A 17,723-nucleotide genomic window follows, 5' to 3' on the forward strand; every position below is an offset into this window, starting at 1 on the left:
CAATATCTTCTTTAACTGTGGGCCGTCAGAATCAGCATGGGACTCCGGGTGTGGTTGCTTCTATCACAAATATGCTGTTTTTCCCTCCTCATCTTGGACATGGAAAATACAACTCATCTGAAACTTGGACAACTGCCATATATGAAGTCATGAATTATTCTAGCTTGATTTATTTTCTCAAGTTACCCGGTTCGTTATAAAAAAGAGACAAGTTCTGTGTCCATTATTTGCTCTGTAATTCGGTTTCCATTCAAATTAATTGAGGGGAAAACCAAGCACTGACATAAGAGAAAAGCTCTATTGGATGAAAGTAATCCCTCCGATTCAGATATAATTTTTGGGAAAAAAGCACCGCTTGATAAATGAATTAGAATTAGCAAAATTATACTGATATCAGCAGGCTGGATCAGCCTTCTCCAATATGGGTGCCATCCTGAGGTGTAAGCATGAACTCCAGAACTCTTAGCAGTAGTTTTTTGCAGCTGATAGTCTGGTAATTGCAGACCATACATCTGGAGGATTCAAGGCTGAGGAAGGCTGGCTTACGCATCCCCTAAGCAAGACCTATCTTTGCCTCCTCTAATCATTCTCCTTCCTTCCAGTCTAGTGCTCTGATATCCCACAAGTAAAGGTAAAGGTTTCCTGTCTGGTTGTGCCTGACACTAGGGGGCAGTGCTCATTTCTGTTTCTTAGCTGAGGGAGCCAGCATTGTCCAAGGACATTTCTGTAGTCATGTGGCCGGCATGACTGTATGCTGTATGCTGTACACAGTTACCATGGAGGGGTTATCACGGAGCACTGTTATCAAAAGTACCAATAGGTAAAACACATACCAACAGCATCTGCGGCTTCCAGGGAACTCAACAACTTCTTTGAGAAAGCAATTACCCCACAGATGTTCCCAAACAGCAGTTCACAATCTACATGTGGCATCTAGGAGGAAGCAAAGGGCAATTTGTTCCGGGGCATTCTGTTTTCATATGGAAATTCATCTTGTGACCTTTTCCCCATGAACATAAAGCAGTGCTACAAAACAATAATAAATACTGAGCACCAAGAATAACACCCTAGCATCATCATTGCTGGTATTGATACTAAGAACAGCTAAAAATGGCCCCTTCAACTCTGGAGCAAGTATTTCCTCTGCAAATTCCAGAAAAAGTACCACTGTCAGGACCTCTGCTTCTCTACAAAATTATACAAATACAATTAATTCAGCTCAAGTTAGCGTGGTGATACCTTTCATCTCTTCCTGACATCTGCAAGTGATCTTGTTCAGGATTACCTAATAAGCTTTGATTGAAGTTTTTAATGTTTGTGTCTTTTTATGACTTTTTATGACTGTTTTCTATTGTACATTGCCTAGTCACATCCTTGAGACAGGCAACTATATAAATATGATAGATATAATGGCGGAAGGAAGGAAGGAAGGAAGGAAGGAAGGAAGGAAGGAAGGAAGGAAGGAAGGAAGGAAGGAAGGAAGGAAGGAAGGAAGAAAGAAAGCTTAATTTCTTGTATTATCTCCAAAAATGTTACCCAGTGCTCTAACCACTATACTCAATGGCTCAGTATGATTCAATAATGTTGTTTCTGGTGAAATGCTACACATTATACTCTCACCTGTGCCTCCTGTAATGGCACCAGGACCTTCTGGACACACATTTCAAGATCCCGGATATAATCCTGTTCAGTCTGCAACAGTTCGGCAATGACTTTTGCTCTCTTCTCCAGCATTCTTTGTTCTGGGTTTGGTGTGGTGGCTGCGGGAGGTGCTGACTCCAGTGATGTTGGCTGGGATGTTAGCAGAGTCATTTCTGAAAGAGAGCAGGGCAATCAGGACAGAAACTCGGAGCCAGCAGCTCAATATAAAGCAGCAAAAGGTAACTGGAAGGCTCTCAGCCAAATCTAACTTACACAAGACCATCAGCTAGCATTTAGCAGATAATAGGTCTTTTAGTCTTGAACAGCCTCTTTGCATAAGCTGCACTACCCACATATTTCCTGCCAGTCTCCCACTTGTGATTAGTCTGAGGATTTCAGTAAGTGATGATTGTGTTAGTAGAAACAATTAATTAGAACAGAGAATGAAAATTGTCCTCTAGTCCTTGAGATTGGCAAGAGCAAAGTACCAGAGACAGTTTGACAAGATTTACACTGGGAAGTTTGTACAAGGTTTTTCATCTAAGGTCAATAAAATATATTTTAAATCAAGACTTTTTTACATATTTATTTAAAATATTTATATAGCTGCCCAAACTCGGGACAGCTCACATCAAAAACAAAACAAAAACAAAACAAAACAAAAAAAACCCCATACATTTACAATAAAAATCTTGAAACAAGAAAAAATTAAAACCTGGCACCTATAGCTAAACTTTCACATGCAGCCCACAAGTTCATCTAATCAATTTCACTCTATCCCTTGGCTTTAGGGAAAAGCCAGCTCTTAAGTGCTTCTTGGAAGGTTAGAAGGATGGACCTGCCAAATTTCAGGGGGAAGATGTTCCATAAGGCAGGGATTGCCATGAAAAAAGCTCATTTCCTAGGTTCCATAAGATGCCAATATTTAAGGAAGGGTAGTAGGAGCATGCCCACCCTGTCTGATCTAGAAGGATAGCCAGATGTTCTTAGGGAGAGATGGTCCTGCAGAAAACCTGGTCCCATGTCATATATGGTGTTAAAAGTAATGACAGCATATTGAACTGCACTCAGAAGAAAACTGGGAGCCAGGGGTTTAATACAGATTGTAATGTGGATACACCTAGAAGTAACCATCATTGCACATTCCACCACATTTTAGACCAGCTGTAACTTCCGCGTGGTCTTCACAGGAAACCCCATGTAGAGTGTGTTGAAATAATCCAAATATGAAGTGACCAAGGCTTGAGTGACTATGAGCAAAACCTCACAGTCCAAAAAAGGATGCAATTGGGATATAAGATGTATATGTGCAAATGCCTCCCCTGTCACAGCTGCCACCTGTTCCTTGAGCAAGAGCTGTGAAACTAGGATCTCCACACTGTGTACCAGCTCAGTCCAGAGGAATGGCACCCCTTCCAGAGTCACAGATAGACTATCACTTGAGCCTGGAGGGTCAAAACCCCATAACCGTTGAATCTTGCCAGGGTTGAGTCAAAGCCTGTTCCTCCACACCCAGACCTTTACAGCCTCCTAGCACTCAGCCAGCACTGCAAGAGCATCACCTGTCTGGCAAGGGGTGAAGATGTATGGATATCATCAGTGTTTTGAGGATACTGCATCCCAGGCCATCAGATGACCTCCCCCGGTAGTTTTAGATAAAAGTTAAAAAGGAGAGGTATCACCTCTCCTTTTTAACCTCTCCTTAATCCCATAGTAGGACTCCCCTAACAACACTGACTAGAACTCGCCATAAGGGAGGAGAATCGTTGCAAAGCACATATTCACACTTATCTTATTTACGATAGAAAATACAGATTCATGTGGAAAATAAAAGAAATGTCTCTTTAATCACTTTAAAATCCTCTGGATAGAAGGAGTCTGACAAGAGCCAGTTTGGTGTACTAGTTAAGGAGCTGGCCTAGAAACCAGGAAGCTATAAGTTCTAGTCCTACCTTGGCCATGAAAGCCAGCTAGGTGACTTTGGGCCAGTCACTCTCTCTCAGCCCAAAGCACCTCTTGTTCTTGTGGGTAAAACACAAAGAAAGAGTATTTTGTATGTTCATTGCCTTGTGTTACTTATAAGGCAATAAAGATGGGATGCAAATCTAATAAATAAATAGGTAGCACCAGTCTAAGTACTGTATGTCACTCCATTTTTTAAAAATATACCTACATATAATTTACCTTAATTTTAATTAAAATTGTAATTTAATGACTGACAGTTACTGAAATGCAAGTAGAATGTAATGAATTTTAAAAACAACATAGTAACCATATGTTGTTCATTCCATGACCACTGTAAGTAACCAATAAGTATTTTAAGTGCTGTATTTGATGATTTTTAAAAGAAAAGGAAATTGAGAGAAGGATATAATACAATAGATATATTTATTCTTAACTCAGTAGGAGTTACTTTTCAGTTCATATTAAATGGAACAGGGCTATGGATCCATTGTAACAACAACAAATCATAAAAATGAAAAAGGATCAAAAATATTAGGGGTGTTCAATTCTTCCTTCAATGGTCCTTATTTGTTCATTCCAAAAATGAAATCAGGCACTGTAACAATATCACAAATTTTTATCAATCCTTATTTATTACTATCCTAGAGTAGAACAGATGGGATCATTATTGTGCTGACTTCTGCTTGTCTAGACTTAAAGAAACCCTGTCGTTGTCTGGGAGATTCAAGAGAATGGGAAAGTGTAGACATGAATACTCTCTTCATAGCAACACACTAAAGCGAATACCACCTCAGCTCTGAAACTGCTTGGAAGACCCTTGTTTAATTTTTCAGCAATCTGTGTGCAATGGGCATTAAAAGAATGCAAAACTATCCCATGACCATCCTGAGAACAATGGTTAGTTGTCGTCGTAAGTGCAGAAATTAATCTTAAGGGAATTTTAAAAATAATTTTTATTAAATCTTTAAAGAACAATAACAGGAACTAGTACAAACCAAATTAGAACAGAGAGGCAAAAAAGAGGAATAATAGAAAAAGTGCAAATTGCAATAAAAAAATAAAAAAGCAGGAAAAAAAATTATAAAGTTACAAAGAAGTAGCTTCTGATATTCTTCACCGCAATTACAAATACAATTGTATTTTAATTAGTGGTATGTTATTATTATATTTTAAATATTTTATATTTAAAGTTTGTCATAGCAAGTTTTGTCAATTTCATTATTCTACCATGGTGGATAGCATCCAATCTTTCTATCTCTCTGCATGTGACAGGACCTGTCATTAAGAGACCATTTAACATTATGAAATGTTACGGAAAATGGGAGTTGTGACCCAGTCCTGAAGTTCTGATGGTCACCCACCCCTATGGTCACATGACCGCACTTCAGACATTTGGCAACACAGCCACATTTATGACCGGTTACTTCTGTTTTTAGGCAAAACTGATCATGGGTCTACTTAATGACCACAGCGCTTAATAATCGCCATAAAAAGGGTCATAAAATCAGGCTGGTCATGTCCCAACATTTGACTGTAGCGGGTTGATTCAAATTATATTTCAAATTCTGCCTTACTTTGCTCCATACCGTAAGTCTTCTTTATCCATTTTGAATCTTTCTGATAACTATAAATGGGAAAACCATTGATAACTGCATTTTCCTGCTATTGTTGTTCTCTTGATTTAATCTTATATTTCCCTGAGTTTTCCAATAATTCCCAGGATATCACCCATTTGTCTTTGCCTGCTTCTGTGAAATGGTTCTTGTGCTGAGATCCACAGAGGTGTTTCAGACGTAACCAGGGTCTATATCTATTCCATATTCTCAATATGGCACATCTAATAAAATGTTTTATCATGCCATAAATATCCATACCATCCAACTCCCAGGTGATGATCTTGTAACTCTAAAAGTCACTTGTTTCGCAGCAACATCCATTCCTTCATCAGATCAAACTAGGGGTCTCCAACCTTGGTCCCTTTAAGACTTGTGGACTTCAACTCCCAGAGTCCCTCAGCCAGCCTGGACCAAACAAGAAGCTGTAAAATATATTTTCCAATCCAGTAACCTCACTGCTCTCTTTGATTTGCATCTTGTAACACCTTATGTTTATCTTATATCTAAAGTTGTATGTTAAGTATTTTTTTCCATTTTTTATGGTACATTGATTTATAATAATAATAACAAGAGTTGGAAGGGATCTTGGAGGTCTTCTAGTCCAACCCCCTGCCCAGATTTTTAGCACAGAAATTCTCCCTAATAATGACAAATTTAATTTCTCTCATCTTAACATATCCTTCTTAATTTCAGATCTTAACAGTTAGTTTGAAATAATATATAATTCATATTTGTTATAAAAATACCTTCTGGTAAGTACTTTACATTTTTCTCAATTTTAATACCAATTTTCTCCCATCAGTTCTATTAAGACTTTTTAATTTCATAATTTTTGTTAACATCTTTGACTTATTATTGCTAATCTTAAAACCTGTTAGCAAACAAAAGTCCTGTAGTTTTCCCATTAATGTTTCAACTCTCTCTAGGTAGTTCCTCCAAAACTAACACCAGTTCATCTGCAAACACCCTTAACTTATAAGTTTCTTAATTCCCTTGATTCTTTGACCTCTAGTCAATACTAGTCAGGAACTAAAATGAACAAGACTAGAAACAATGGCATCCTTGTCTTGTTCCTTTTTGAATCTCAAAAGGTTTTGTTAGCTCTTCATTACAATTATTTCTGATTAAATAGATAAATCTTACCCATTTAATAAAATTATCTCCAAGATTCATTCCAGGACTCTTTAACAAAAAACAAAAAAACACCACCAATCCAATTCAAATTGTCAAAAGCCTTCTCTGCATCTAAGAATATTAATGCAGCTTATTTTTTTATGTTGCTCCAAATACATCAGCATATCCAAAATATTTCTAATATCTTTTAATTGTCTTTTAGATAAAAACACACATTGATCTTCATGAATATAAAGTTTTGTAAAATTATTTTAACTTTTCAACCATGGTAAACAATTTATAGTCATTATTCAATAAAGATATTGGCCAATAGTTTCTTGCTGAAGTCAAGTGTTGGGCATCAAATATTAATGTTTACTAGCCTCCTCCCAGCTATCAGCTATTCATTCTGTAAAATAATATTGTTTATTGTAAAAGCTCATCCTCAAAATATTTATAGTAATAAGCTGACCCTGAATATGGAACAGGTGCCTTCCCCGTTTTAATTTTTTTAATAGTTTCATACACTTCCCCTACACTCAGTATGCTACCAAATATGTTTTTTTTAATTTAATGGATAATTTGGAACTTGTTGATAGATGAAGATTAAAAATGATGAGTCAAAGGACTCATTTATTTTACTGAAAGACATGGAACTTTTTCAGGGATATGGTTTGGATTTCAAAGGTTTGGCTACTATTGTTCATAATTTGGACACTTGTTTTCTCAGATCACAAACAAGTGTCTTTAATTTTACATGAAAAAAGGCTCTTTTATATGGAGATTGAATCAGATGCTATTAATAAAGGAGGACTACAAAAAAAAGTTAAAAGAATTTTTTGAGAATAATCTTAATAAAGACACAGAAGTAAGAATGGGTTGGAATAAAAGTGAAGCTTTTAATTTAAGAGGATGCTTTATATAATAGTGAATTCCAAAAGAAGAGGCAGGAAAAAATACAAATGATTTCGGATGAGATAAATACAGGAAGAATTAGAAAAATCCCCAAGGATGATAACTATTACTCGCCAAATTAAGTTTTTATAGGCAACTTCTATTTCTATGTTAAGACAGTGAGAGATGCAAATAAAGATGGAATTATGCAAAACAAATAAATTCTGAATTTGCGAATAAAGATGGGAAACCCTCGGCACATAAATTGGGGAAAGACAAAGGAAGTGATATTAAAAGTCTCAAGAAGGAAATACTATAATAACAGTATTTTTGTAATGCAAAAAAAGTGTTCCAATAGCATCATTCTTTTTTACATAAAGGTCAAGATTTTCCTGGGGGGTGGGGGAAAGAAGTGGATGAATAGAAGAAGAATTTAACAAAGATTACAGAGAATCAGAGACCACCTTTGAATGGACTGTAACCATAAAGAAGTGAACATTAAGGAATTTTTGAGTATGATCGACTTTGTTTCTTTGAAGAAACAAAGAAATAAAACACAGCGTCTGCCAACACGCCCAGAGCAAATGAACTTTCGCAAGACGCAGCCCCATTTGGAGACGAACGTGGGGCGCTTTGAACCCCTTGAGTTTCTATTAGGATGTGACTGGCACGAACAAAAACTACGGGGTATTCTTCCTCTCCCTCCAACGACTCTGGGACTTCTGACCTCCCAGCACTGGATTTTCCTCCTACGAGGAGCCGCGCAAACACGAGCGGTGCATTTGCGCCTTCCAGTACGCGCCGCTAAGCCTGGGCAGCCCAGAATTCTTCCCGGGCCGGCTGGGAAGAGGAGAGAACGGAAGGCGTGGCCTCGGGCGAAAGGAGCGCGCAGCAGGTTCCGCGACTGGCTCCAAGCAACTTCAGCCCCCGAGCGCAGAGCTCTAACCCAGCAGTACGTCTCCCGCGATCCTACCTGCCATCACCTCCCTACGCTTTTCCCCCAGCCGAATGCAGAGGCCATCCCTGTCCTCGCTGGCGGTTCCAAACTGGAGCCTGTCTCTGATAAGAAATCGAGGGTCGCCCGAACAAAGCAGACCCCTGGAGCCGTAGCTCTGCGCTCTTCGCTTATTAGCATCTCAATAGCCCCGGGGAGGGAGAGGCTATCTAGATCAGGAGCAACATCAAAGCCCGGAGCTGGGAATCTCCGGCCGTGGACACGACCACCCCAGTTCTTCAGCTCCGATGCTCCTTTCCTCTGAAACGAGGCCTCGGGGATTGTCGGATAACAAGTTTTGATATCCGATGGACAGTGCTGGGCGAATGCAGATCTTAACAGGAAAGAGCTGAGGGCCACATTTGGCCAGCCGCGCCCCAGCTGTATTAATAGAATAGAATAGAATAGAATTTTTTATTGGCCACACAAGGAATTTGTCTTGGTGCATATGCTCTCAGTATATATAAAAGAAAAGATACCTTCACCAAGGTACAACATTTACAACACAAATGGTCAATATATCAATATAAATCATAAGGATTGCCAGCAACAAAGTTACAGTCATACAGTCATAAGTGGAAAGAGATTGGTGATGGGAACCATGTTAAGTTGCACGACTTAATACAGCTGGGGCGCGACCGGCTAAACCAAAACAACAGGAGAGTTTTCTCCTGACCCAGGATCGTGTTTTTTGCCGTCTAGTGAATCAATGCTAATAAGAAGCAAAGTTACTTTTGCCTGGACTTTGACGGCATGGAAAAGAGGTTCCAGACAGCAGATATGCGATTCAGCTTGGCTCCTTGGTAGTTCGTCCTGAAACAATTCCTGGTTTTCTACTGCACCTGCTGTCGTCTAATTGAAGCCAGTCCCCCACCCCCACCCCAGCCTCAGGTTCACATGGAGATTCCTGGGTCTCAGAACAACACCCACCGCCCCTTCCCGCCCGGAAAATCCTCGGCATTGAGTCTTTTAAAAAGGAAAAAAAAAGTCACGTGCTCTTCCCAGCAGCATTCCTGCGGGTCCCTCCCGAGGCGCTTTCCCATAACTCCATCCCATACATACGGTTGTGTAAAATGAAAGGAAAAAAATTGCTCCCCCAGGCATGAGGGCAATCAAACACTTCCAGGAATTCTAACAGTGTTTCCCTCATTTTACATGTGTTAGAAAAATGTATCAATAATTAAATCAAAGCAAACTTCGCCACCCCTCTTCTAGAGTTCTCCAAATGACACTTGGAAACCAGCCGCCTCTCTCTTTGGAAACCTACCAACAGCATTTTACAATAAATGCTATTATTTTCAAAGGCCACAAAAAAAAGTAGACCCAATGGGTAGAGGTCACTGCATTAGTTGGCACAACAGCAAGTTTGTTTTCTTGGTACCAGATCTTACTCTTCTGATCAAGTGGGCTGAATTTCAATGAGGCTGGCAGCTGCTACCCTCTTGTCTTCCATGACTGGAAGTTTACCGGCATGCAGTTTGTATCTCACGCCTACCCTCAGTGACCAATGCAGAGACGCATGCATATAGATGCATTGTTTCAATCAAGAATTTGCTGTATGAAAAGAGGCAGACAATCCTAATGGCTGAAAGCAAGCCGTTGAGAAGGCAACATTTACAGGGCAATGAGAACACCACAATTTGTGTGAATTTACATAGGCTGGTCCTTTGCTTAGTGCTATTTGTCTTTTTCATCAACAACTTTCTTGCCCCAATGTAATACTTCACTCAGACCTGGCAACCGCAATGGCCAACAGCTTTGGTATATAACTGTTTTATAGAAGTCAAAATATCTTGTGTCTTGCTAGGAAGGTTTCACATTAGGTCAACATGTAATCCTGTGATGACCCTGAATTCTTACTGCATATGAACTCCAACTACCGTAGGATCACAAATACTTTTTGCATAGCCCCTTATTGGATGGGACCTTTTCCTTCATAATCTTTTTTCTTTGCTGCTACTAAACTTCTCTGAAGGTTTAGAATTATCCTTAATTGTCTAAATTATGCTAACTTGGTGGAATATAGGGAAGATAAAGGATACCATAGACACTTGATTGACAAAGACTTTGCTTAAGCAACTGTTTTAAGGGGAGAAGAGGTTTCAGTAGCTCAACTTCTCCAGTTATCTCAATTCTGTCAATATTAACTAAAATTCTTCTTAAACTAGACAGGGAGAGATTTTTCCATGTTTGGACTCTGAGCATCCCTCATATCTGCCCTTCCACTTGTACCTCCCAAATCCCTGTCTCTAAAGCGTCCTCCTGCCTGAAAGGAAAAGGCAAGTTTTCAATGCCTTATACAAGGTGGGGCCATCCTAACTTCCACCATATAAGATCATATGGAACGTGTAGAATAATCAAAGGTAGGTAATCTTGCAATAACCCAGCCCTGTACTAAGAAGGACCTTATACACGATAATAAGCGCTTTGAATTGTACGTGGACGTTCACTGGGAATCAATCTGTGATGTGGGCATACTGTGATAATTACCCACACTGCTAAATTCTGAACCAACTGTAACTTCTAAGTGATCTTCAAGAATAGCCCCATGTAGTGCATGTTGCAAGAGTCCAACTTTGAGGGGATAAAGATATGGTGAAATTAGTGCACAAAATGGATTTGTGCACAGGCCCTCCTGGCTACTGTTATTACCCGCTCCTTAAACAAAAATCCAGAAAGATTCCAAAATTGCACACTGGTTCTATCTGGTGGAGTATTAACCCAACCAGAGTTAATGATGGGAAGTGCCCAGATATGGGAACCCCTAAAACTCAAAGCCACTTGGCTTTGCTAGGGTTAAACTAGATCTCCTCCAGATCCCATAGCCTTCTAAGCTTGGCAAAGAATCTTGACCACATCACTTCATCAGCCAAGGTTAGAGATGTATAGTGACTGATATCATTATACTAATGGTACTTCAACCCATGCTGAAAGTCTCAATCAACAGTTGTATGTACATATTAAACAGAGCCCAGGAAAGAACGGTACCCCAAGGCTCCCATCAGCATCAAATGACATCAGTCCTGGAGGAAGGACTATCACTACAACACCATCTCCCGAGTCTTAAGTTCTTAGGCCAGTAGAGAAGGAGACTATGATCAATGGCACCAAAAGCTACTGAGAATCAGGAAAGCCAGGACAGATGCTTCACCACCATCCTGATCCTACCACAAATCATCAAAAAGCGCAATCATTGATTTCTCAGGACTGATAATCCTGAATGTCAACAGTTTGGTACTGATCTGAGTTTAAGTGGAAAACCATTTTAAAGGAGAGGCACAGCTACAGAAGATAAACTCCTATGGATCCTGAAGGATGGGACTCCAAGGGTTCCTTCCCTATTAGATCTGATCAGATGGGCAGAAACTACTGGGAAAAGAAAGTCGCTGTGTTAGAAATGTTCTGCACAACACTGTAATCTGGCAGCAGTTACTGAAGGCCCTCTTGAGTGTAGATTCCACACCCATTGTAGGACTTCTTTAATGAAAAAGCCTGGGAAGGATTCCATCAATTAAGAACAAGACTGAAACATCCAGCTTGGTATGTGAACTTGGAAGGCCAAATGAAAGCAGCTTTCTGCATTGTCTTTCAAGCAACAGACAGCTGGGATTTGCTGTTCTTTGCATATTCCTCCCCTTCTGAGGGAGTCAATAGCAAGTGCGTTGTATAAGAAATTCCAAGAAGGTGTGGCTTGCATTTGAATGTACATACACTGTGAGCAGCGTCAGGAAAACAAACAATGGTGCAACCTAGCAGAGTAATGATAAAGGAGAATATTTGCAGTTCAGGGTTGAAATGAGGGGTCCTTGGTGCTCTCTGAGCTTGTCTGTTTTCTTGCATAGGTTTCCTTACACAAAGTAGGTAACATCATCAATGCAGTGATGTTGTTACCTGGTTTGGTAATGAAATGTCTGTCAAGATCAAAAGAGCACCAAGGACCCTTCCAGTAGAGTAACTCCTACATCTGCAGAAGAAGAAAAAAAATCCAGGATTTTTGCCCAGTGCAACCAGAACACTTCAACCGAGAGGAAATTACAAGGGTCTGACATGCACATGGCCACAATATCTAATTGAAAGCAAGTTTCTGTTTTGTTTCAGGCTTCATTGCTTTTTGCGTAAAAAGCAGCAGAGCAAACAAGGAGACAAAGAACCAGCCTCCACTGAGCTGAGGCACAGGCACCAGAGGGTGTGGGAGAGAGGAATCTCTGCTAGAGGGGTGGGGCACTAGGAAGAATCAATAGATTGTAACTCTCAGTATGTAATTCTGGGCTTCTAAAACTGGAATCTGCAACAAAATACTGCCAAGTTAGTCCACCATATACCCTTCCAAGATATTGTATTTTATTCCTCCTCTCTCCCCTCTCCTCCAATTTCCCACCCTATTGATTCGTTCTTAGGATTTCCCCTTCCTAGCCTGTTTTTCTACTTCTGCAAAACTCTGGGTTCCTCCACACCTGTTGATAACCCTTCTTTGGGGATTCCTTCAGCCATAGAAGAAATCCTACTCACAGACTGGCTGGGCTCATATATACCATGGTTTGGTTTTGGCTTGCTGAGTTGTACAAAGATAACCGTAGCCATTTACAAAGCCACGGGTTATAGCCTTGTATATTGCTTGAATGTGATCCACAAATGTACCACTTGTGGTTAGCTGAATAAACCACAGTTTATTCTATAATTATGATTAATGAAACAGCCCCCTGTTTGGACAAGTTCTGCTCAATGTTGCATCCCATACCTGAAGGGCACAAGGTTGGGTAAGATAAGCTAAAGTAAGTGTAACCTGTGAATTTAGGCACTGAGTTTACTCTCCTCCACCTGCCATGACAGGAAATATTATTTTTTCTGCCAAAAGGCATTTTCCCTTAGAAATCTGTCGGGATTTCCCACTCAAGCAGGGGGAAGGGGCCAAAGCTCTTAGTAAGCAGAGCTGCAGCAAGATTGTCTGAGCTTAGGTCATGCATAGTTATGATGCAGGTTCAGTAATTATAGGAGCACTTTTTCCTAGAAAATCTTTCACCAGTTGAAATTATTAGAAATGATCTTGCACCACGTCCTCGTATTCACAGGTAAAGCATATACAGATGCATCTTTCACAGCCTATCAGTAGGAATCTTTGCCCAACAGAGCAAATCATCTTAAGAAGGGTGTAGAAACAAAGCAGACATGCCAGACATGCTTATGGTAATTTCTCACAAAGCATCAATATGCCATTAGTAGATTGCAAATCTTAATTTGCAATCATTGGGTGAATTGTTCCATAATTCAATATTTATATTTAAGTTTTAATTTACATATCCTATGCCTTTTTAAAAAACCTGCAGAATGGTTTACAACATATTAAAATACAAATCAATCTTAAAGAACAAGACCCATACTAAATTATGGTTTGTTTAATCATGGTTATTGAATAAATTACAATGGCTAGAGTTAATTATTAATGCTGAAAACTGAAAAACTACAGTGATTGGCTTCATATAGCATGTTTGGGCATTTAAGTTCTGTATAGTATATGAGCTGGCAATACCAAAAACTGATTTGCTCAGAATTTTTTTTATACTGAGATATGGCAACTTTGTTCTTTACCTAAGAAGTTATGAAACAACTTCTTCCAAAAGTAGTCTTTGCGTCCATCAGATAATTCTTTGCATCCTAACCCAAAGTTAGCCAGATCTTGCAAGCAGTTTGAGACTGGCAAGTGTCAAACTCTCAGGTAATTGTCATACATGTTAGCTGACTACGTTCCAATTCTTATCCGAAGAATATTATCCGAAACTAATCCAGACAAACAATATGACACATTTGACAAACATGGATAATTCTTGCAAACTTGTTTGTACAGGTGAATATGACTGTCTGGAATACTGTGAATGTGCTGGTAACTAATGGCTAGTCAAAAATTGTATTTTAAAAAAACAAAGCGAGTAAAACATGCAGAACACGGTTTTGGATTTTTTCCAACCCCTTGAAGGTGTGCCTGTGCTCTGGGTCACATGACAAGGAGGAAAATTCAAATAGACTTGTGTTCACATTTCAAGCCACTGTCCAGTTGCATCTCCCATAGGGACTGAGATATTTTTCAGAATACTGCTTTCCTTTACAGTCCTTGTTTGATTTTGCCCTAAATCCAACTTTTGATAAGAGCTAGATTTTTCTTTTTCTGTTGTCTCTTCCTATGCCAACTTTGATTCTGTACTATTCTGTTTTCAAATGGTTATCACAGTGATAGGTAAACAGAGAGAATCCTGAGACAAATGCTTTGGGTTGGAAAGAATAACATTTCTTGATGTTGGAAGTCTCTCCCTGAACTTTGGAAGGGAAACCTTTCAGACAGCGAGGGAGAAAATATTTGAATTTCTGAGAAACAGTAATATATATATATATATATATATGGTAGTTTAGCTGGATGGAATCTTGAGAGATCTGCGTATTTATTCTTAACATCTGATATGAGATACTAATCAGTACATATTTTTAAATTTATTTTCAAATGACAGGTTTCTTGTTAAGATTGTAGGATGGAATAAAGTAATTCAGGAGTTGACTTATTTTATAATCTTTAGAGGAAAATAGAAATGTGAGAAATTAGCACCTAATCAATAAATTAGCTTTACTTGTATCATGAATATCAGTTACATAATTCAGTTGTTTGCTATTTACGAAGACAAATAGGTGTCTATTTGTCTTAGGGTAGCTTGGATCAGAATTTTGAATAAAGGATTTATTGCACAATATATATATATTCCATCCTTTTGAGACTTAACTTAGTGTTTTTCGCTCTAATTAGAATTTAGATTACAAATACAACATAAATGTCAATGTTCTATATTATTCCAGTGGAAACTGAACTATAAAGCCTCTGGAATGCTGCATGGGGGGGAAGTAGGGAGATTCGTTAGTCATTCTCAGCCTTTTAGCTGCTGTAAACTATGAAAATCTGAGAAAGGTTTAAACAGCATAGAGGCAGATGGACAAACAGCTATAGGAGGATTAAATGCCAGTTTGAGAAAAGATTAAGGCCAATAACCTCCACCAGGTTGTCTAGAAAGGAACCTGTAACAGTAATATCCATTTGCTCATAAAGAAAGTCAAACACAGTTCCTGTTTTATGCTCAGATAAGGGATGACTAAGGAATGACCAAACATTTTGCAATCTAACTCATTAGAAGAGCCACAAGAGTACTTCAAGCCCTATTTCTACCTACCTATTTCTTGGACTAAAGAAAGTCAAGGAGTGCATGACAAAGAAATGTTAAACAAAAGGCAAGTTAAAGGCATAATAACCATAATTATAAGGATAACAATGAACTGTAGAGAAAGAAAAACAGTTATTCTACTGTTTCAAACTGGGAGAAATCACTGTTTCTGGTCAATGGCTAAAAATTTCACTCTAGGCAAAGGTAGGTTTCACTTTAACACGAAGGTGAGTCCAATATGATCGCTTTATTGAAAGATAAGCAATTTTTTGTAGCCTGAAGGAAATACTAAGGCCACTGTCTACTGAGCATTGTATAACTGATAATAAAGGCAGAAGCAAGAGATGAGTAATAAGAGATAAGTAGATAATAACCTATAACACGGTCGAATGGTATATAGAAGTGCATGCTTTATATGTGTGTGTGTGTGTGTGTGTGTGTATTACAGTAGCAGATGAATATAAGCAACTTGAGTGTTACACCCAGAACACACAGAGTAATAAGATGTATAGGTTGGACCAGAGGTGAAACTGGCCGGATCTATCCGGCATGCGCGAACTGGTAACGATGCCGACTCCGCCTACCCCCAGGATGTCATTACGTCCCGTTTTTGACCCTCTGTGCATGCACAGAAGGCTCTGCTCATGCACAGAAGAGGCGCACGTGCTCACATTCCCGAACCGCTAGCGAAGGTAAGTGCATTTCACCCCTGGGTTGGATGCATAAGTATCTGTTTGGGAGGTGGCAAATGATGAAACTACAGATAGTCCTTGTTTTAGGATTATAATTGGGCCCAGAACTTCTGTTGCTAAGTGATGTGGCCATTTAGTAATTTGTGCCCAATTTTACAACCTTATTTTTATGCAAATCATGACAGTTAAGCAAATTCAGCTTCCCTCATTGCCTTTGCTCCTCAGAAGCTTTTTGGGAAGATCAAATCCCAAGATTTGATGCTACAAGGATGCTACAAATACATGTCAGGTGCCAAATGCCCAAATTTTAATCACACATTAGCTCTGCTTCTCCTTTTGTAATCTAAGATCTGATTGATAATACAGAAAGGCTTTATCAGATTCTTAGGGCACAACGCTGCCTTCAAATCTGAGCCCACCAGGCCTTGTTACACTCATATTTCAAGGGAACCCATAAGGGAGGATTTAAGATAAACAAGACCAGAGCATAAGATCTTTTGCTTGAGTTACTTTGTAAATGTCTATGCACACTGATGGCAATAAAGGAACAATAACATTTGCTTACAACATTATGCATCTAGCACAATGGCCGAACATAAAAATTGAGCTGATTTCTAGCACAGAAAACAAAACAAGACTCAGTGCATTTCTCACCTACATTTCTCAATGCAAGTACAGATAACTTCCTTATAGCTAATCCAAGCGAACTGCATCAAAGTGAACGGACATGCTGTAAGGCAGGTATGCAAGTTCTACTGCTGCAAAGAATAAGCTCAAAGCAGCAGGCAAAGCAAGCTTCATATTAAGGAAAATGAAACACTTCACCAGTAAATGAGAAACCCAGCTAAATTAATTTTCTCAAATAAATCGGCTTAAAATTATGAAGGTTGCAAAGCAAGATATCAAAAACATGCCATTTGGAGAAGGATAAACTAAGATTGCAGCCCAAAGAGATATTGGCTGGCTTACATTTGGTATTAAAATACGATGTATTTGTAGTTTAGCATACTCTGTTAACCTGCTGTAATTTAACCAGAAGTCCTAGTTAACAAAATGTTCACAAAACTTCATGTATGAACCGGCTAGTTGTTCTACATAATGACTTATCTAACATTTCTTTAGTGCTAATTTTCTATTTTAAAATATAAGCTGCCCAGAACTGTTTGAGAGTTGATTAATTAATTATGTGCCATAAAGTTGTTTTTGACTCCTAGCGACCACATAAACACATTTTTCTCCATAACAGTTGGAGACTTCTCCATGATTGTCTGGGAGTTGGTCAGCCTCTCAATTCTACACATTTAACAATCTCACAGCCCAAGATTTCCAAGAGGTTCTGCGGAATATTCACGGTACCATATGAATTGCTTAGACTAAACCTGGGCATTTTATGGCTCCTGGGCCACATCCGGCCCTTAAGCTGTTCCTGTTTGGCCCACGTGGGATGAATGAGAAATTAGAACTTAAATGTATATAAGTGTACACCAAGTGCACACTACATTGCTTTTATTCTGAAGGCGATTACAATTTTTACCCCCAATTTACATATGTGCCTGCGTGCATGCCTACACATTTCACAGCCTTATTGGTTCAGCCCTTCACAGCAGCCCTA

At 39.1% G+C, this 17,723-nt stretch overlaps 1 protein-coding gene across 5 annotated transcripts in view; it reads right to left on the reverse strand.

Moving 5' to 3' along the window:
• Nucleotides 1–17,723, reverse strand: part of DNMBP (dynamin binding protein) — a 55,397-nt gene that overhangs the window by 8,508 nt on the left and 29,166 nt on the right. For all 5 annotated transcript variants that reach the window (XM_058187082.1, XM_058187080.1, XM_058187079.1 and 2 more), the window contains 2 exons: nt 1,621–1,814; nt 834–933 (listed from right to left, as the gene is read on the reverse strand). In XM_058187082.1, coding sequence (XP_058043065.1) covers nt 834–933; nt 1,621–1,814 — 294 coding nt within the window. The remainder of the gene's footprint in view (nt 1–833; nt 934–1,620; nt 1,815–17,723) is intronic.

Source organism: Ahaetulla prasina, chromosome 6 (assembly GCF_028640845.1).
Source record: "Ahaetulla prasina isolate Xishuangbanna chromosome 6, ASM2864084v1, whole genome shotgun sequence".
Classification (NCBI taxonomy): domain Eukaryota; kingdom Metazoa; phylum Chordata; class Lepidosauria; order Squamata; family Colubridae; genus Ahaetulla; species Ahaetulla prasina.